The following is a 19,641-nucleotide window of genomic DNA, read 5'->3' on the forward strand; positions in this document are numbered from 1 at the left end:
TCTGAGATACGGCCGTCCAACGATAGGGTGCCACGCACACTTTTTGTACTCACGAGTCGCGAACGTTAATTTATAGGGTTTGAGAGGCCAATATATTGGAAATGAATCAGGGATTTGTACTGAAACTGCTACTCGCGGTGAACTAGCACCAGGGTTTCATGCAGAATCTGCCATCAGACTAACTTGGCCTATCTTTTCTCATTTCAGAGTTATTGGCCCCTCAAATATTAATCTTGTCATCGGCGAAAATCTAACATTCAATTTTCAAGGGGCTCCTGATGTCAGCCCAGGATCTGTTGCAGATATTTTATGATGCTGCATTCCTTTTATTTGTGGACAAGTCCGTCTGCAATAGGAAGAATGACTACATTTAAGTCGGTCACCATGGAACCTCTGGTCGAGTTCATATGGGATGACATATCATATTCTGTTGAATGTTAATTTTCTGTTCATCATTACCTGTTGTATAATACCACTTTAACACTGTTAAAGGCCTGTAGCAGGACAGGTAGTGGCTTTCCTCTTGAAAGCAAAAGGGTCGGCTTAAACCAATATTGTCACATGAATAATATGTTAATAATTTATTTTCTCAACACTTTCCATGTCAGATCTGTCACCTCCTGTCATTGTCGGTTGTCCGGGAAACGTGAGCACCAACACCGACCCTAGTAAGCCGACAGCCAATGTCTCATGGTCGGTAGTCATGGCCCAGGACAACATTGAAGTGGCATCTGTGATTCCTAGCCAGGAATCGGGGACTGCATTCCCGGTTGGTATGACCCAGGTGATCTATACTGCCACAGACACATCGGGGAACACTGATGAAGACAACTGCAGCTTCTATGTTCAAGTGACAGGTACAAGTTGCATCGCCATCTCTAATGTCTGAGCATGCTGACGCTCTTACTTAAAGATTAACTGTCTGTGCAATTTTCGACTTTCAGCCCGAAAAAATAGATTTTTTTGTTAAAATGCTACCAGTATTTTACTAGCTGTACCAAAGTGTTTACATTTTGTGGGAGACGTACGGAAAAAAAGCTCACCCACGTTTAGTTATGGAATAATTACTGTAGAAGTTCTAAAATAATTGCAGCACACGCTGTGTCCCTCCCACCGGGGCTTTCAAAAGTGATCACAAAGTCCCGTATATTGTTTTGTGCACTGAGTCGGTACATTGTTGCACACATTGATGTAGCCCTTGTGAGTGGTCACACAGTATATTTACCGTTCATTCTGCGATCCGGGAGTCCGTAGCATGCATGTAATATGTCTGCTGGTCAGCAATTTCCTGTACAAAATGAAATTATAAGAACCGTAAGACTAAGAGTAACACTGCTACTTTGTGATAAATGTTTGGTTTCTCTTGACAGATAATGAGGCCCCAATGTTTGTGGATTGTCCCAGTGACATGACGTTCCCCACAGACGCTGGTAGCGATGAAGCTTCTGTCAGTTGGACCGTTCCAACAGCCGTTGACAATGTCAACGTGACTGTCTTTGAAGCGTCCCACCAGCCTAATGACAATTTCTCACTGGGTACGAGGGATGTGATGTACAGGGTCGCCGACAGTGCAGGCAACAACAACACGTGCACTTTTACTATTACAATAAACGGTGAGAATATGTGGTTATATTTATGTAAGATCATAAAATACAGTTTTTGTTAAACCAATAACATAGGCAGTGAGCAATACCTTTTCTAGACATCATCTGAATGCCTATAATGTGAGTTTTGAAAGTGGTTGGATGGGGGCAAAGGACCACTGGTGCCGGCCGGCCGTTGCAAGTTTGCAAAGTGGGGGGGGGTGTTTCGGTGAATGATGAGAAGCTTCATCTTTAAATGGTTTTAAATGATCTCCGGCAGACCCTGATTCCAAAAATTTAATTCACTTGAAGCTGACCATTGACTCAAAAATAGTTATGTTTTCATTAACTTGGGATACTGCACGTGTTCATTATTACTTCAGTTTTGTCGCTGAAAATTGAAACAGCTGACAAAAATGAAGTCTTTAAACAGCACTGAAATTGCAGAACCAAGATGTCAGAATGTGATGTTCCTTTTCTCCCTCTCAGATGAGGAGGGTCCAGTCTTCCAAAACTGTCCAGACAACGTTACCGTGGAGACTGACCCAGGAAGTGATATGGCTATCGTCACGTGGGATGCACTGGTTGCCATTGACAACGGCGGTGCAGCGGTATCGCCGACCAGCAACAGTCGGTCGGGTGATTCCTTTAGCATTGGTTCCACAACGGTGTCGTACGTCGTGGCAGATCCCAACAACAATATTGGAAGATGTGAATTTGAGGTCATAGTGGTTGGTGAGTTTACTATTGGCCCGTTGTGGTCCAGTGTTGACTTTGCATTGATCTTGCGAGGTCCCTAGAATGACAAAAGAGGCAAAATGTCGAGTACAATCACTTTTGCCTTCACCGTACAGAAAATGTTGACGGCACTGTTTGACTAACTTAATTAAGCCACACAATTGTAGGCATCTACATTTTCACTGATGTAGTAATCAAAACAGAACATCCATTAATATGTTTTAAAAACATTTTTAATGGCCTGTTTTTCATTTGTCTTGCCTTCTCAAAAACTTCTTTCTGGCGTGATAAATGCTTTTGTTAATTTCAGTTTTTGCAATGCCAAAATATTATTGTTTTAGGCTTGTTTGAAGTTCTGGCAATTTTACAATGAGGATTGCAAGTTTGTTTGTTTGCTGCCATTTGAAATGAGTTTTTACTGTTATGGAAATGGTGACTGTATATCAGATGTCATGGGAGAATTGTAAAACTGAATTAACAGTGATGGGATCTGATTACTTCAACTGTTTTGTGATGGAAGGTTCAAGATCTGAAATTGGAGTGGATTTAAGGAAGTGGACACCATTTGCAAAAAGAATATTTTTGCCGATTCTAGAAACAACAATACAATAACTCTGAAGCAGGTTATTATCAATAACTTTACGAAATGTTAGCTCAGTATATATCATACTTTTGAGAAAACATTAAAAAGGCATCTTCCTTTTTTTCGACGCAAAGAATAAGTTTCCATTGAAAGTGCGATGACGGTAATTCCTCTGGAAAATGTCTTGAAAATCACAGCATACTATAGGCGTTCTTATTTCACAGGATGCTTTATCCTATTACTTCCAATCAAGTAGGATATTTCATGACTTTGTCCCACTTTATTTTTGAATGTTTGCAAAAAAAGCTACTCTTTAAATGTATCAAGAAGGTGTCTTTTCCCACTCTCGAGTGTTTCCTTTCGTTTGATGACAGACAAGGAGCTCCCCGAGTTCTCCATCTGCCCCTCTGACGTGGAAGTGATCGCCACGAGAGCAAATAACACATCATTTGCCAACTGGACAGACCCCGTTGCCACCGATAACTCTGGATCCGTCAACGTCTCGTTGCCGTCCCGAATGCCTGCACAGTTTCCAATTGGGAGAAGCCCTGTTGTCTACACGGCAACCGATCCATCTGGAAACTCAGCAAATTGTTCATTCAACATAATTGTCTTTTGTGAGTATCAGTCCTTATCACATAAAGTTATTTTCCTACCCCTTCCCCTCCCCACCCCGAACAGTTTAGCAATCCAATATTTCATCTTAAATCTATAGTTGACCATCTACATTTAGCATAATCCTTCTGTTCCAAGACATTGTATGAGTAAATAAATAAACATATCTCAAGTAGCATCGAATTTCTTCCCGAAAATCTTATGAAGAGTCTATTGAGCTCCACATTTGCAGATTGCCGTGGGCCAATGGTTACAGTATCCAACTCACGTACAGGGGTATATGGGTTTGAATCCTGACAGTGATCTGGGTGTTTGTGTTCCTGGGCAAGACACTTTACTTCAATTGCCTCTCTACACTCAGGAGTAAAATGGGAACCTGTGTGGGTAGAGAACAGATTATGTTGATCTCTGATCTCAAGCGGCTGCAGAAAAATTGATCTCAGTCATGACCTGATGGTTAGGGTCATAATTGTGAAGTGCTTTAAGACAGATGTCTAATTTTACAAGGCACCATTCTCAATATCAGCATCACATAACTATTTTTTTTTATCCTTTTACAGCCATGGACATGCTCATGATAGCCTGTCCAGCTGATGTGATCCTCTCATCCGACCCTGGTTTGAATAGTACCAGGATTTCATGGCCCGCACCGATCTATAACAGCAGCTTGCTGGCAGACCTTAGCAGCACCCATGCCAATAACAGCCGCTTTGAGGTGGGACAAACTGTGGTCGTTTACACCATTACAGACACTGATGGAAGAAATGCTAGTTGTGACTTCTTCGTAACTGTTACAGGTATGGACAAAATATGGTAATAGCTTTTAATGGAAGTCTGTGCTGAACCAGTAAATTGCACTGTATCTCCATATGACTGGATGCATGTGCGTGGATGTGGTGCGAAGTATGCGTGAGCGCTTTTGATTTGAATATGAACAAAACTGCAGAATGGGAAGCAGCCTAGCTGTGGGGGGGGGGGGGGAGTAGTGAGGGGGCATGGCAATCGTCACCTTTCCAGTGCCGCCCCCCCACCTTGAAATTTGTAAGTTATATAAGTGACAATGATTAACAGATTTAACAGACATTGGGCGTCTCCTCCACCCGCCCCCTGTGACATCCAGCTCCGCCCCCCCCCTCCACTTATATCGCTGGGCATATGGGTACACTGCTGAAAGGTTTCTCAACTGCCGGTCAGAGTTCCTCTTATTTTTTTCTTTACCAATAAGGGGGTAGTTGTCCATTTCAAATATAAAAGCTGCTGTGATTGGTTGATAGATTAAAAAGAAGCGGGAAAAAGTATGGATACATACGAAATTTGACAAACGATTTTGAGATATTTACATGTAATTTTGTTGTTTTTACTTATCTAATTCTCTTCCTCGGAGTCGAATTCTATCGCTATGACTGTTGATTCTCCTCTTTGAAGCGAAAATAAGCACGACAGTAGTTGCATTAACTGGTTTGGTGAAAATCTGCTGAAAGGCAGCGAACAATTTTCAGGTACTAATTGATGAAAATGTTCTTTTAAAAGTAGGATGTTATATTGCTGTCTGTGGTCGCCTGTATTAAACGAACATAAAAGTTGTTGTTATGGAATACACGTGAACTGTTGTCGAGGAAGTTCTCCTGACCTGGGGAGGAGGTGACGTCACACTTTCTCAGCATGCAGAAACACATTTTTTGATAAAAATAAAAACAACGGAATGTTGGAAAAGAAAAGTAAAAAAGGTTTCTCAAAATAGGTCTCAAAACCTTTGTCACTTCTTTCAATTACTTGAATCGTTTTTGATGTACATGTATTAAGTTTTCAGTCATTGTATTGGTTGCCCATCTTTCTTGTCCCAAAGTTTAAATTTCATGTTAAAGATTTTAATTTCATTTTTAAAGCCTATTTTGGCATTAAGTTACTTGTAAATTGACTTTATAAAAGGTGACTGTTTGTATTTAATGAATTCAGGACACGCAGCCCCGTTCTTTACGTCTTGCCCGTCCAACGTTGTGACCAACACCACAATGGGACAAAGCTATGCTGTGGTTACATGGACTGTACCACAGGCCCAGGATGATGACAGCATACCTATTGTCATTGAGATGAATGGCTACACGCCAGGCAGGCAGTTCACTATGGGAATGTGGATGGTCACGTACGTGGCAACGGACTCCATCGGACAGACTGCAACTTGTGAATTCAACATCACTGTGCTAGGTACGTACTCAACTTGCGATATTGTTTTACTAAAACAATTGAACAATAAACCTTTCAATCCTTTTGGGGGCATTAGCAGAATGCTTTTGATTTATAAATGATTCATCACACATTAAAGCCAGTATATCCATACTCCACTGAAAAAATTTCTACGAAATTAGTTTCTCCCTTACAAGGAATTGCAAAAGAAAAATGAATGTTTGAATGAAAGACCAAATTTCATTTTATTTATGTACTATGCACAAAAATTGTTACTCATGAATAATTTTGGACTTCATGCTAGAGATATATTGTTTTCATGCAGATTTTGGCAGCGACGTAACCAAGGGGGGCATGGGCGGGGAATGCAAAATGAGGTTTTCATTGCTAAACTTGTATTGAGTGCCCCCTCCAGAAAATGAGGCCCCTGTCAGTGCCTCCCATACAATTTGAACCCACGTTACTTTGTGGAGTTTGGACCGGAACAGCACAACTGAAAAGTGCCCCACGGTCCATATGAAACATCTCTCTCTCACTCAAAAGTTTGTTTTCTTTTACTTTTCAGATCAAGAAGATCCAGTGATCCAGGGCTGTCCTGCAGACATTAACAAGATCACCTTAGACAACGCCCCAATAATCATCATGTGGACTCCGCCCACAGCCAGAGACAATTCAGGAGAGTACACGCTCCTAGCCAACGAGAACCACACGCCAGGAGAAACATTGAATGTTGGAACGTATGAGGTCTTCTATAAGTCACGGATCCAAGCGGAAACACAGCCCTTTGCCAATTTGAAATTATTATCGAAAGTAAGTGATGCCTGTTCTTATTTTTGTGATGCCTATTTTTATTTTCATCTATGTAGGCTTGGACTATAGAAAATAGGAAATTGATTTGTTACCGTACTCATGATGACTGATGCAATTTCGGCAAGTCTTGAGGTATTTTGGTTCCTTACCGAGTTTATAATTTGGAGACTGCATTTCCAAGAATGAATTTAGCTGTGGGCCCACATTCAGCATTACTGCCTGATAATTAAGATTCTGAGTCTGGATCAGGATCCTTATACTCCGACAAAACGTCTGCACGCATCACGCCATTACTTTGAAAATTGAAAAATTTGATATTAACTTATGACATCATGTATAGGAAACCTTACTTCAGCTGTTTTCAATATAAGTACACTTGTGTCCAAAACATTGCAATTTTGACAGCAGATTTTATTCGAAAAGGCCGAGTAAGAAGGCAATGGTTTTATATCGCGTGGATAGGCATGAGTGAACATTGTTTTATTTGTTGGAACAAAATTAAAATGAGATGTCTGTAATAACTGGTCTTTATGGCTATTATGCACAGCGTTGAACTGTTTTCAGAGTTCTTAGGTACCACAAAGCCAAGTAGAAGCAGAAGGTCGTAAAGTCACACAGCAAAGTCACACAGCAAAGCTATTACAACCAATTTCTGGCGGAATCCAATACCAATATGTAACTCATTGAACACTTGTATGCAATATTATGTGTGTATGACCGTGATTCTTAAGGAGTTCGTATTTCTGCATCTAATGATCGATCCTGGAGGGTGTTGCGGCAGTTGCCAACAAAAACAATTTTGATTATTCATCATTGATTGAGAGTGTTGGCGACTTTGGCAGTGATTTCATCGTGTGTGATTACTAACCAACCAAAGGGTCATCTGAACCAGTTTTATCTTACAACAACCAAGCCTCGCCCTTGTTCCTGAGTTCCCAGAGCTATTAACGCCTGTCATGTTGGCGCTGGATGTCAGTATGTACAATGTGATTTTGTGGTTGTTTTCCCAGACGACGCCCCTCCAGAGTTCACCTCTTGTCCTCCTAGCACCTCCGTGTCCACCGATCCTGGCCAGTCCTACGCCACAGTCGGCTTCTCCTACCCCAGCCCCACTGATGATCGCAGCAACCCTTCGCTGTTTGGCAGTCACGCGCCTGGGCATCAGTTCCCAATCGGTGACACCACCATCACTTACACAGCCTACGACTCGGCTGGTCAGTCTGCAGAGTGTGTCTTTGTCATTACTGTCCAAGGTAAACGATTTATAAATGATCGAACAAAGTGTGACTTCGAAATATCCATTGAGGTTGCCTCAGAGTCATTTTAGAGGGTCAAATTTAAAAAAAATCCTATGGGTAGGGGGCATCTTTGGAGAGCGTTCAGTGATCTACCTTAAAATAATTCCTACTGATGATGCCCCCTCTGACACTATGATATTTAAGCTCACAGCGACAAAAACAATTGTTTAAAAGCATTGATGGCATGCCACTTTTGATTGTTATGATGTGTACCTTACAAAACATGGACTATGCTCGGCCTCATGAGAAACTTCTGATGTATATTCATAGATCGCGGCGACCCTGTCATCATTGGCTGTCCATCCGACCAAACCGTCTGTGTTCTGTCCACGACCGACGTAGCTGCCGTGTACTGGACACCTCCAACGGCAAATGACACAAGTAACTTTACCCTGACGTCTACTAAGGACCCTGGGGATACCTTTGAGTCTGGTTCCACCCGTGTCACGTACGCAGCAACAGACTCTTTTGGTAACATGGACACTTGCTCTTTTTCCGTGATTGTGCAAGAAACACTCCGTAAGTTTGTCATTTCTGTCTTGGTAACAAATTCTGTTTCAAATGTTATTTTCCTACTGATTTCGAGATTTCTAGATACTTTAACATTTCCTTTGACAAATTTGATTCGAAAAAGTTGTGATTGCAGAACCACAAACAAAATAAACCTTTTGATGAAAATTTAACTTAAATTTAATTTTTCTTTATTTGTTTTTTTCCCGTTCTATCTAACTGTATAATTGAGGACTAGAGATACATACTTTTGAAATTTCACATTTACATCGTGATCACCAGTCAAGCCTAATACTTGAATGAATAACAGTAAGATTGAAGATGGTGTGAATCTGGGATTGAATGTAGTATTCATGCAGTGCGGACAACTATTCTTTTATGCCTACCTAAAGATGTACAAAATTATTCTATGAAGAACATAGAGAATTAAGAAAAAATATTTTCTGACTTTTTATGACAGCAACGTACGAGACTGTTGGTAGTGTTGAGTTTATCAGTATTGGTTCCATGGTCAGCCCATTTACTTCCAGCGATGTGGCAATGAGACTTGCTACTTTAAGGGATGATGTAAGTATTGATGCCTCGGTATGGGATATTATAATGGAGAGAATATGAAAATTGCTATTAGTCTCCTCGATTAATAGTGTGTGTTTAATTAGACTTAAATAAATCTTGCTTGTTGAGTTTCTAATACTTCAAATTCCCGTCTTATCCCCCTCTCAGATGGATGCACTTTTCCGGAGGAGTTCAGTCAGCAGTGACTTTGCTGGCATCACCCTCACTGGGAGCTCAGTAGAAACCAGTGACAAAGCCCTCATTGAGTTTGACATTTTCTTCACTGGTTCCCCTGCCCCCAATGATACGCAGATAACAGAAGCGTTCTATGCCGCCGTTGGACCAGTTGAGAACCAATTTGAGACTGGGAATGAGATCAGACCTGGCACATTCATGCTGAGTAAGTACACTAGCTGTCATGGAATAGTCAAGTTGATGACGTGGTGATGCTTTCCGTCCACTTCTGTGACCCTAGTTCGAATCCCGTTCATACCGGCAAGTGGATTGGGGTTTTCAGTCCCAGCCTAATTCCACACGTTTTCCTTTAAAAAATTAAGTCTTTGGGTTTTTCTCCCAAATGAGTTTATCGTCATCTCTGCAGGCTTCTGAGCTGTAGTTCCTGTGCATTATGGTCAAATGTTGCCCCAGGCCTGGTTGTCAATCAGGGAGACAGCACACTCAGTGATCTTCATTTTCGTTATCCACATTTAAACTTTACCCATTGGGTTTTTTAGATTGGCTTGCTAAGTCCGAGATCATGAAGTTTTGCCGAATTTTGTCGTTTTAATCCCCGACCGTCAAACCCTCCTAGACTGGTGCCGGGAAACAGATATCCTAGGTGAACCAAAATCAGGACCACAATTTCAGGTTTTTACACAGAAAAAAAAATGCTCCTGGATTGAAATTTCCTTGGGAACACAGATGAACCAATAACCTGTTGGTATCATTTGTATCAATGCTCTCTGTTGCTGCTACCTCTGTGATTATGCCCTTCGATTTGCAACCATTTCTATACCTCAATTATAATATATATATATTTTTACTGTCGATCCGTTTGTATACATTATCTGATTTTCCACAGACTAGTCAGTACCAACTTGATTATTTGAGCTACAATGTATTCGTGTGTGGTTTTTCATACGACCAGGTTTTACCGAGTGTCAACAGACGCTGTGTGAGAATGGAGGTAGTTGTGTCCCGCAAGGTAGCTCCTTCATCTGCATGTGTACATCATTCTGGACAGGGGACTATTGTGAAACAGGTACATGTAAATAAATGTCATTGATCCAATATTGCTGTGGTTTGTGTGTCGGGCAGTTAAAGGTATGTTACATTTGCATTTATCTCGAAATTAATCTAGCGAATTATTATCGAAAAACTTATTCGGATTGAAGATCGTAAGTCCTGGTACTCAACACCCCGTCAATTAAATTATTCCGTTCAGCTTGCTGTCATTTTATAGATGAAATCAAGAATTATATGTGATTTCCAAACATTGGTTAATTGACTGATCGTTGGAAAGTTCCTACTCACAAATCATGCATATTAAAGCTTGTGCATGGTTTTTAACTGAGCTGAAATTTCCACAGGTTAGGGTTTGCACATTCTACTGTTTGTAGTGTTATTATTGAAAACGAATAAAATGTGTGACAAGCAAATTATACTATATGCCTCTAATATGGACTGTAAATTGCTTTTGTTTTTACTTCTTAACTCTTTGCATACATTCAATCATTATACTGGCTTAAATTGTGCTGGCTGGAAATTGCGTTTGAGTTTTTCGTTTGAATTCCATCAATTAAGGTAATTCATTCCAAACAAAAAGAGGGCCCATACATGCTCCGTTGACAAATGTAAAGTGTCATGTACTTTACAGTGAAATGAGCCAGATTTGAAATGTGTTTAATGTGTGAATTCTCGCCATCAACGAATGTCACAAACTCCCATTTACATTAGCTGACATGGCGCTGAGTATGAAGTGCTTAATTATTTTTGGTCATAATCCTTGATTTTACATGTGTATATCTCGGTTTTGTTTACCAGACGTCAATGAGTGTATTGAGAATAATCCGTGTGCCAGCGACCGCGTCTGCATCAATCTTCAAGGCAGCTTCTTGTGCGGATGTCCTGCTGGCTTCTTTCTTGTTGGAGACACGTGTATGGGTAAGAAACCTGAATCAAGAATGAATGTCATGGGCCCAATTTCATATGGCTCTGCTAACCACAAAATGTCGCGCTTGCGATCGCAATGTTTTGCTAGCGCGACTAGCAAAAACGTTATGCACTAAACCTGTAAACATAGAATCCTTATTTACTGGAAGTACGCACCAACAAAGTTTTCTCGCTCACCCTTTAAATTTGCTAATTCCTCTGCTACAGTAAGCAGAGACAAAGCAATCTGAAGTTATACATTCAATCACAAGACAGTAGTTTGGTGAGGGATAAATAAGGAATGCCTTTGTTTCGTTTCTTTCCAATACCTTGTATTAATTTAAATCAAGACTAGCTCGCTTGTGATGACTACAACTCTAATGCTGATGAGGCTAAACACTGCTAGTTAAATCATTGAATTTGTGGTCATTAAGGTCTTTAAGGGTTCTCTGTCTTCAGTTCCCAAATGTCTCTTCTCTGCAGACGTCTCTGTTCAAATCATCGATCGCACCACAACGTGACCTATCCCTGGCAGTTGTCATACAACAAAGTGACGTATCGTGGACGGTTGCACAAAGTCCATAGATGAACCGTCACTTCGTAAATTTGTCATTTTGTCGTGTCCCAAGTGAAACGTTTGTGTACAAATCATATTGGCTTTGTTTCAGCAACATCTGAGTTCAGTGGGACTTTTGCCATCACCCGCATTGGCAGCTCAGAGGCAAGATTTACCCCAGATCTGGAAGATCCAACATCAGACCGATACGAGAGATTAGTTGGAGATGTCACTAGTGTGGTAAGACAATGCTTCATTGTGTTTTTGTATTCACAACAAAGCACATAGTTTTTGCTTAACTTTCAATGTCAATGGAATGGAATAAGGTTCATCTGTAAATTGTATAGATTAAATTCAGAGAAAACTTTGCATCGGTACAGTTTATCTCAGCCATTTTTTCCCTCTGCATGTTGCATATCGTTCCTATAAACGTTTCTTTCAAGAAAACAGCCAGAATATCAACAACTTTAGAAAACTTAAAAATGACCTCCTATTATATCCCAAACATTGTAACGCCACAATTTTCTGGTTTTTATAATCTTTTCCCTCCCAAAAATTTGACTTTTCTTGCCTGCATCCTACTATAAGTGATTACTTTCTTGTTTACTTTCCTATAGCTGGACAGTATCTTCTCAGATGAGAGCTCATACGTCGGATCTCGTGTCCTCGGCATGTCTAGCGGCAGCATCATGATCCGATACGTCCTTGTCTTCACTGAGGACACCAGCATGAATGAGGACGCAGTTACCAGGCAGATGAGTAGCAGTGTCTCAGCGGACGGGGAGATTGGAAGCAGTGCCCTTTACATCAGACTGTCATCACTGACCATCGCTAGCCGTAAGTAACACTTTACTGTAGAGCTGGGACTGATACCTTGGAACCTGACAGTGATGTTGGGCCTTGATGCTGGGCCTTGGCCTTAAGGCTGCCTTAAGGCTGGATTTTAGGGCCTTGGCCTTGGCCTCGAGGCTTGAGGGCAAAAGCCTTGGCCTTGGCCTTGGCCTTGATGATTCAGGGCCTTGCAATTTTGAGTCAAGGCTCTTCAAGGCCCATAGATTTTTGCATTTTCCAGATAAATCTGTTCGAAATTTTGCTGTTACCATTTTAATCGTATTACCATGGAGGAGGGAAGCACCCTGTAGATTTGTGTGTTGGGCACACTTCCACTTTTGTAGCATCACATTTTGTTACCATTGTAGTAGATTTGATGCAACAATATTCCGTATACTTGTGGGGCTAATGAGATGATCACTTTAATTGCATATGGAATAGATCTGATTGGTTGTATATGTCTCCCTGATAAGTGCTAAAGATTTGCATTTATCTGTTTTAGATAATGCTGATATTTCTGACCATGTTGGGCCAGCAAATAAAAATTTCCCAAATCAGTTTCTTGGATCCCCCTTTTGTTACACTTGGGAGAATTGTGTGTCAATATAGAAGTAAATCATTATTTTGTTTAGTTAAACAATATTGAAGACATGAACTTATACTTTAATAGATACAGTGCAGTCATAAAACGGCGTAGGCCTATGCGAGCATGTTGATTGCAATTAAAGAAATGTTGTTCTTCGTAACGAGCAATTCGTGATGATAAGGGCGGATCCAGGGGGGCCAAAAGGGCCCATGCACCCCCCCCCCCAAAAAAAAAACGAAACCATTTTTTTTTATGTGACGTCGTAATAAAGGCAGGCAATGATAGTACACCACCATCTTTTCCTCAAAAAACATCGGTTAAAATGGTCAGAAATTGCCTCAAATCGCACCACAGAGCATCTCAAATCTAAAAAAATTTCGGGGCCCTTAAGCGGGCCCCGAAGCCCAAGCCGTAATTTTTTGACCCACTTTTTTTGGGGGGACCAAAATTTCTTTGCCCCCCCCCCCCACATTGTGTTCTGGATCCGCCCTTGCGTGATGATGTGTCACTCATGTGACTATAATTAGTTCTATATCAGTGGTCATTTCATAAAACAGGGCCTTGGCCTTGGCCTTGGCCTTGAGGGTTAAGCCTTGGCCTTGGCCTCGAGGCTTGAGGGTCAAAGCCTTGGCCTTGGCCTTGAGGGTCAAAGCCTTGGCCTTGGCCTTTAAGGTTAAAGCCTTTGCTCCAACACTGGAACCTGATACCTTGGTACCTGATATCCAACCGAAAATGCCAGCAATCCTTTCAAATGTTTGATTATATAACCCGAAATCTTTGCAGCAACAAACACAACCTTTCTGAATTCAAATGTAGAGTTTTGCCCTTCACCAACGTATTGTAACTCTTATTTGGTCATAAACAAGTTGTTTTCATACCGTGAAATTTATAAGACAAACCTTTTTTCGGGAAATGTAATGGTGAATTGTTTTAAATCATTTTTTTTCCACAGACATTTGCCCTTCCGGCTTCTGTAAGAATGGCGGCAGATGCTCACCAGATCCTATCACTTACGAAAACACCTGCACGTAAGTCAGTTGGGGTTTTATGGACAGTTTCGAAAAAGGATTTTTGGATGAGGATTGATGGGAAATTTAATTTTATGTTGTTTCTATAATCTATTTGGTTTGGTTAGTGTTTGTGTTGCAGTTGCTTGTGGTTGGAGTTGGGTTTTGGATGGCTTGGAGAGGGCACTGAGGATTTGATGTGATCAAGCTTTTATTTTGTTCCCCTTTTTTTGGGGGGGGGGGTGGAGTTTTTTGGTAACATAAAGAGCGAGACAAATGGTCATCCCAAGCTAAATAGACTATGGCTTCCCCCTCATCTTACTGCAGATGTGAGAGTTTGTACTCCGGCAACCGCTGTGAGATCATGGATGCTTGGTCACCACTGGCCATTGCCATGATAGCAGTTGCCGTGGCACTGTTCCTAATCCTGACTGGTCTGTTCATCTCGTGCTGCATCTTCCTCTGCAAACGTCTTGATAAGGAGCAACCCAAGCATCCACACACTCGTGATGTCCAGCAGCGTTACTCGTTCCCGACGACGTCATGGCCTGTGCCTCTACAGCAGTCATCATCGGCCACGGAGCCCCCATGCTACCCTAAAGGCAGTTACCCAATAAGCTTTGCCTCGCTTTCAAGGAGTGTGTATTCTCGTGGTGGCAATCACAGCCTCACAGAAAATGTGAGTACATTTGTTTTTAAGTGATACAGAGGGATTTGTATTTTGTATGGGAACTTGAAATATTCACACACAGTGACCTTAAAAAAACTGATTCATTTTTTGTCCTCAGCTGAGTAGTATAGTTAATCATTGCAAACCTCGCTGGTTATTCAATTGGTAATCTGACTTTCTTTCAAATTGAACTCCTCTCTGGGTGATGAGAACCAGTTGGTTAGGACTTGACACGCCGGTTTGGGTTGCAGTTGAAGGGATTTAGAACTTGACCAGGAAGTGACATGAAACTGAACTTAACAGAATTGATCACAATGCCTTTGTGACTTGACCAGAGTACTTTTAATTGACATGACCAGAGCAACTTTAGAACTGACCGGAGAGACTTGAGACTTGGCCGGAGCGACGTGAGACTTGTCTGGAGAGACTTGACAGCCTAGTGTCTGGAGACTTGACCAGGGTGAATGGAGACTTGACCAGAGTGACTTCAGACTTGACCAGAGTGACTTGAAACTTGACCTGACTAGAGTGGCTTGAGACTTGATCAAAGTGACTTGAGACTTGACCGGCGTGACTTGAGACTGATCAGAGTGACTGTAGACTTGATCGGAGTGACTTGAGCCTTGACCAGAGTGACTTGAGGTTGACCAGAGTGACTGGAGACTTGACCAGGGTGAATGGTGACTTGAACAGAGTGACTGGAGACTAAAATGGCCGGAGTGACTTGAGTCCTGACGGGAGTGACTTGAGACTTGACTAGAGTGACTGGTGACTTGACCAGAGTGACTTGAGACTTGACCAGAGTGACTTGAGATTGACTGGAGTGACTTGAGACTTGACCAGAGTGACTGGAGACTTGACCAGAGTGACTTGAGACTTGACCTGACCAGAGTGGCTTGAGACTTGATCAGAGTGACTTGAGACTTGACCGGCGTGACTTGAGACTGATCAGAGACTTGACCGGAGTGACTTGAGCCTTGACCAGAGTGACTTGAGATTGACCACAGACTTGAAATTGACCAGGGTGACTGTTGACTTGACCAGAGTGACTTGAGACTTGACCGGAGTGAGTGTAGACTTTGACCGGAGTGACTTGAGACTTGACCAAAATGACTTGAGACTTGACCAGAGTGACTTGAGACTTCGAATCACACCAGATTTACTTGAGACTTTGACCAGAGTGACATGAGACTTGACCGAAGCACCTTGAGACTTGACCATAGTAACTTGAGACTTGACCAGAGTGACTTGAGACTTGACCAGAGTAACTTGAGACTTCGAATCACACCAGAAGTACTTGAGACTTTGACCAGAGTGACTTGAGACTTGACCGGAGCGACTTGAGACTTGGCCATAGTAACTGGAGACATGACCAGAGCGACTTAAGACTTAAGCTGGTCACAAGCTCATTTATTCTTTGAGTTGTAAACTCACGTACCCTTAAGAAAAAAGTGACCATCACTTCTGATCTTAGATTATAAAATTCCCTTCTTGATGCCCATAATTATGGGCAACAAGCTAATAACATAGAGAAACTGCATGCATGTTATCTCACATCATAAGCATAAGCAGACAGGATGTATTGCAATAATGTTTGTTATTTATTGTGCTCTCAGGTTCGGGATAACCCAGGATCCTCCACATTCATGCGACCTTATGTGGCAACGGGTCAAGAGGCTATTGTGAGTGTACCACATCCATCGTCAAGTTCCGTGTAACTCGAAGCCAGGATTTAGTTTGCACCCACAAGACGTTTCGACTGAGGTATCTACTTGTCGGCATGATTGGGGATAAACCGAAATAAGATAGCACCACCTACTTATACTCCTTCTGTCCTGATAATTTCAAATAATGTTGAGAACTCTCCAAATGGTTTATTTAAATTTTGTCAAAGAATATAGAATTGGTCAAGCACATATTTCGTATCTCCAAAAAAAATCCCATAAATTCCTTCCAATTTTGTTTTCTGAAATCATGCTTGCAACTTCTTGAAAAGTCTTGCTGGCCAATTTGCAAGTTCATTATAAAATGTAAATGGACAACACAACAGAAATTTTCTCTCATCATAACCAGCAACTGAAAATAGTCATTGAGCCTTTCTTAAGAGAACATGGCTTTTTGTTAAACCTTGTAGAAAATGATGCTTGGCTGAAAATTGCATTTTTTACGAGAGTATTTTTGAGCGAAAACATCTAGATATTGATAGTAAGTAATGGGTTTCCGTTTACTTAAAAAAACACCAAAAAAACCTTTGTGAACAATTAACTTGAACCAAGCTTGCCAGCACGATAGGATGACAGAGTAATGAAAAGACAATGAAAAAAATACGAGAAGTAAATGAATTAAGCTCATTAAAAATGAACGTTTTGTATTAATAATGGAATTTGTTGGGTTTTGCCCTTGGACTGGCCAGCTGACCCTGGCAAGCTCAGTGGTCGAGTGGTAAGACATCTGCAGTAGTAAGCAGGAGGTCGTGGGTTCAAATCCTACCCAAATAAGCTTGTGACGTTTTTTTCTCACAAGTGTTGTCCCTCGGACAACACTGATGTAGTGTTTATGACAATATGGCGCAGAAGGGCAAAATCCACTATTAATTGAAATTCTAACCAATTCAATCGATTTTTTAAAATATTGATTAAGCAGTGAAGCTAGTTTAACTGAAAGTAATGTAAAGGCCAGTTCATACTCGGCACGAAAGCGAACGCGAACTTGTGACATCTCGCCAAGCTTTTGCTATATGCTTTTGCAAAAGTTGAGCACATTTCAACTCCGGCGAATTTTGCAGCAAATGTTTCTGATGTCCAATATTTCTCGCATTCGCATTTACGTTAAGTATAAACCAGTCTTAATAAAAACATCTATAATTTGGAGATATTACAAATGTTTAGCTGTAGCAGTTATTTTTTATATTATATTTCTTGCTTGTGTATCAAAGCCTAACCATTTAAAAAAAAATTATCTGTAGTAATTGTGTTGCTCTTTTGGTTTGGGTATTTAATGTCAAATTACACTTTATGTTTTAAGCTTTGTGTAACAGTTTGAGTTTTACAGAACTAACATTTCAGGGCTATCAATCGTTCAAGGAAATATTAAGGACAAAAAACCAAGACCAAAGACAAGTTCTTTTAGAACTAAGCAGGCCTGTGACTGTTCTTATCAGAACTAAAACCTACTTAGCGAAAGATGATAATAAGCAGGACAAGCAGGAGAATCTTATCAGAACTAAATATCTACTGAGCGACAGTAGTTATTACCACATGGTGTTACCGCAAACAGAACAATACAGATACTCCACCATGCAAAGCCTAAAATCTTACAACAAAATACCTAATTCAGCCATACAGTCAGTGGCGGATCTAGGGGGTGCGGAGGGGGCGCTACGCCCCCGGCCATTTTTCACTTGTGAGAGCCCTCCCCCCCCCCCCCATTTTAATTTTGCATTAATCTCATAGTTTTTTAAAAGTAACATGAATGTATTTTTTATTCTAACAAATTTTAGAGGTTTTTAGTTTATTGCTAATATTTATTCAGCGTAAAGCGCCTTGAGCATCATTTTGACGGAGTGGGGGGGGGGGGGAGAGGGCCCCCCCCCCCCCATTTTAATTTTGTATTAATCTCATAGTTTTTTAAAAGTAACATGAATGTATTTTTTATTCTAACAAATTTTAGAGGTTTTTAGTTTATTGCTAATATTTATTCAGCGTAAAGCGCCTTGAGCATCATTTTGACGGAGTTTGGTGATAAAACTGGATGACAGGATAGTTAAACTAGTCGTGAAAACGACTATATTGGTCATATTAGACTTTCGGCAAAGTTATTTTCGCTCATGGCGAGCAACATAGTTGAATGGAGCAAAGATAGTACAGATTAATTAGTATAGGCTGATAGTACATACACTGTGAACAAGTATCAATGGATATAATCCCAAGTAACAAGGGATGTTCATTGTTAGCGCACCATTTTTCTTTTGTTAGCCGTTCACAGTGAAAGTACAGACTGAATGACACATCTCACTTGGCATGTGTAGTCTCCTTTGCAGTTGAATTGCGGCTTTACTATTCGGAACAACTGGCACAAGTAACAAGGGCCTTGTCAAAAGGCTAGAACCCTATACATATACTTCTGGTTGTTTTTGCAGTTATATAACTTTGTAATTTTTCAATGTAATTGAATGAACAAAATTACACTCCGCAGAGGCCATTTTTTTTAATTAAAAAAGGACAAGAAATCAAAGATTGTTCTTGCTATTATAATTTATTTTTCAACTTTGGATAATAGTTAATGTCACAATTTAACACATTCTTTTGTTTCAAATTCATGTCAGTATTTAGATAAAATTGAAATGGATTAATTTTTTTAATTTGCTGAATTGTTTTAGCAAATGTCACAATGAGTTGATTTGGGAATCACTGAGAACTGAAGATTGCTCAATATGCTGCAGAATGCTGTAACAAATGTATCAGACTAGTCTTAGTACATTACTGGATTAAGTTTTTGATTCCCTTAAAACATCCGGTCCCTGGCAAGTGGTCAAACTGTAGCAGCAGTTGAGGTCGCTGTCAACAAGATGAATCAAATCCAGTCTTTGCGACTTTGGCAGCGCTACCCAGGAAATTCCAAGCATACGTCACGTGCACAGTATTGAAACTGATGCAAGCGCGTGAGTACACTCAGAATTTTCCTGGGTAGCACTGCCGATGTTCTCAAGACTGGATTTGATTCATGACGCTGCGGCTTTATCGCGCTTGTCAGGGACTGGCTGTATTTGGGGAATAATCTCTAAACCCAGTGGATCAACACTAGTTTCAGGGTGGTATTCCAGAGTCTCGCCGAAAAAGATATTTAATGCCTCTAGTCTGCCTAACTAAACTTTGGCTCAGACAATCAAACTTTATACAGTAATTTGCATTGAGTAGACTCTAAAGTTGTTCCAAGTGACTGCAAGAGTTGATCTCTCCATGTCT

The 19,641-nt window shown here is 40.8% G+C and overlaps 1 protein-coding gene across 1 annotated transcript in view; it reads left to right on the forward strand.

Annotated features, from left to right (window-relative positions):
• Positions 1-19,132, forward strand: part of LOC119741318 — an 84,490-nt gene extending 65,358 nt beyond the window's left edge. Inside the window, exons 44-61 of the mRNA XM_038217068.1 lie at positions 609-857; positions 1,371-1,613; positions 2,073-2,318; positions 3,279-3,521; positions 4,080-4,316; positions 5,476-5,724; positions 6,269-6,517; positions 7,524-7,766; positions 8,082-8,330; positions 8,782-8,888; positions 9,045-9,276; positions 10,024-10,137; positions 10,920-11,039; positions 11,696-11,823; positions 12,201-12,420; positions 13,953-14,028; positions 14,335-14,686; positions 16,294-19,132. Of these exons, the coding sequence (XP_038072996.1) occupies positions 609-857; positions 1,371-1,613; positions 2,073-2,318; positions 3,279-3,521; positions 4,080-4,316; positions 5,476-5,724; positions 6,269-6,517; positions 7,524-7,766; positions 8,082-8,330; positions 8,782-8,888; positions 9,045-9,276; positions 10,024-10,137; positions 10,920-11,039; positions 11,696-11,823; positions 12,201-12,420; positions 13,953-14,028; positions 14,335-14,686; positions 16,294-16,395 (3,659 nt within the window). The 3' untranslated portion in view covers positions 16,396-19,132. The remainder of the gene's footprint in view (positions 1-608; positions 858-1,370; positions 1,614-2,072; positions 2,319-3,278; positions 3,522-4,079; positions 4,317-5,475; positions 5,725-6,268; positions 6,518-7,523; positions 7,767-8,081; positions 8,331-8,781; positions 8,889-9,044; positions 9,277-10,023; positions 10,138-10,919; positions 11,040-11,695; positions 11,824-12,200; positions 12,421-13,952; positions 14,029-14,334; positions 14,687-16,293) is intronic.
• Positions 19,133-19,641: the final 509 nt, after the last annotated feature.

The sequence above is a fragment of the Patiria miniata genome, unplaced genomic scaffold, assembly GCF_015706575.1.
Source record: "Patiria miniata isolate m_02_andy unplaced genomic scaffold, ASM1570657v1 HiC_scaffold_5, whole genome shotgun sequence".
Classification (NCBI taxonomy): Eukaryota; Metazoa; Echinodermata; class Asteroidea; order Valvatida; family Asterinidae; genus Patiria; species Patiria miniata.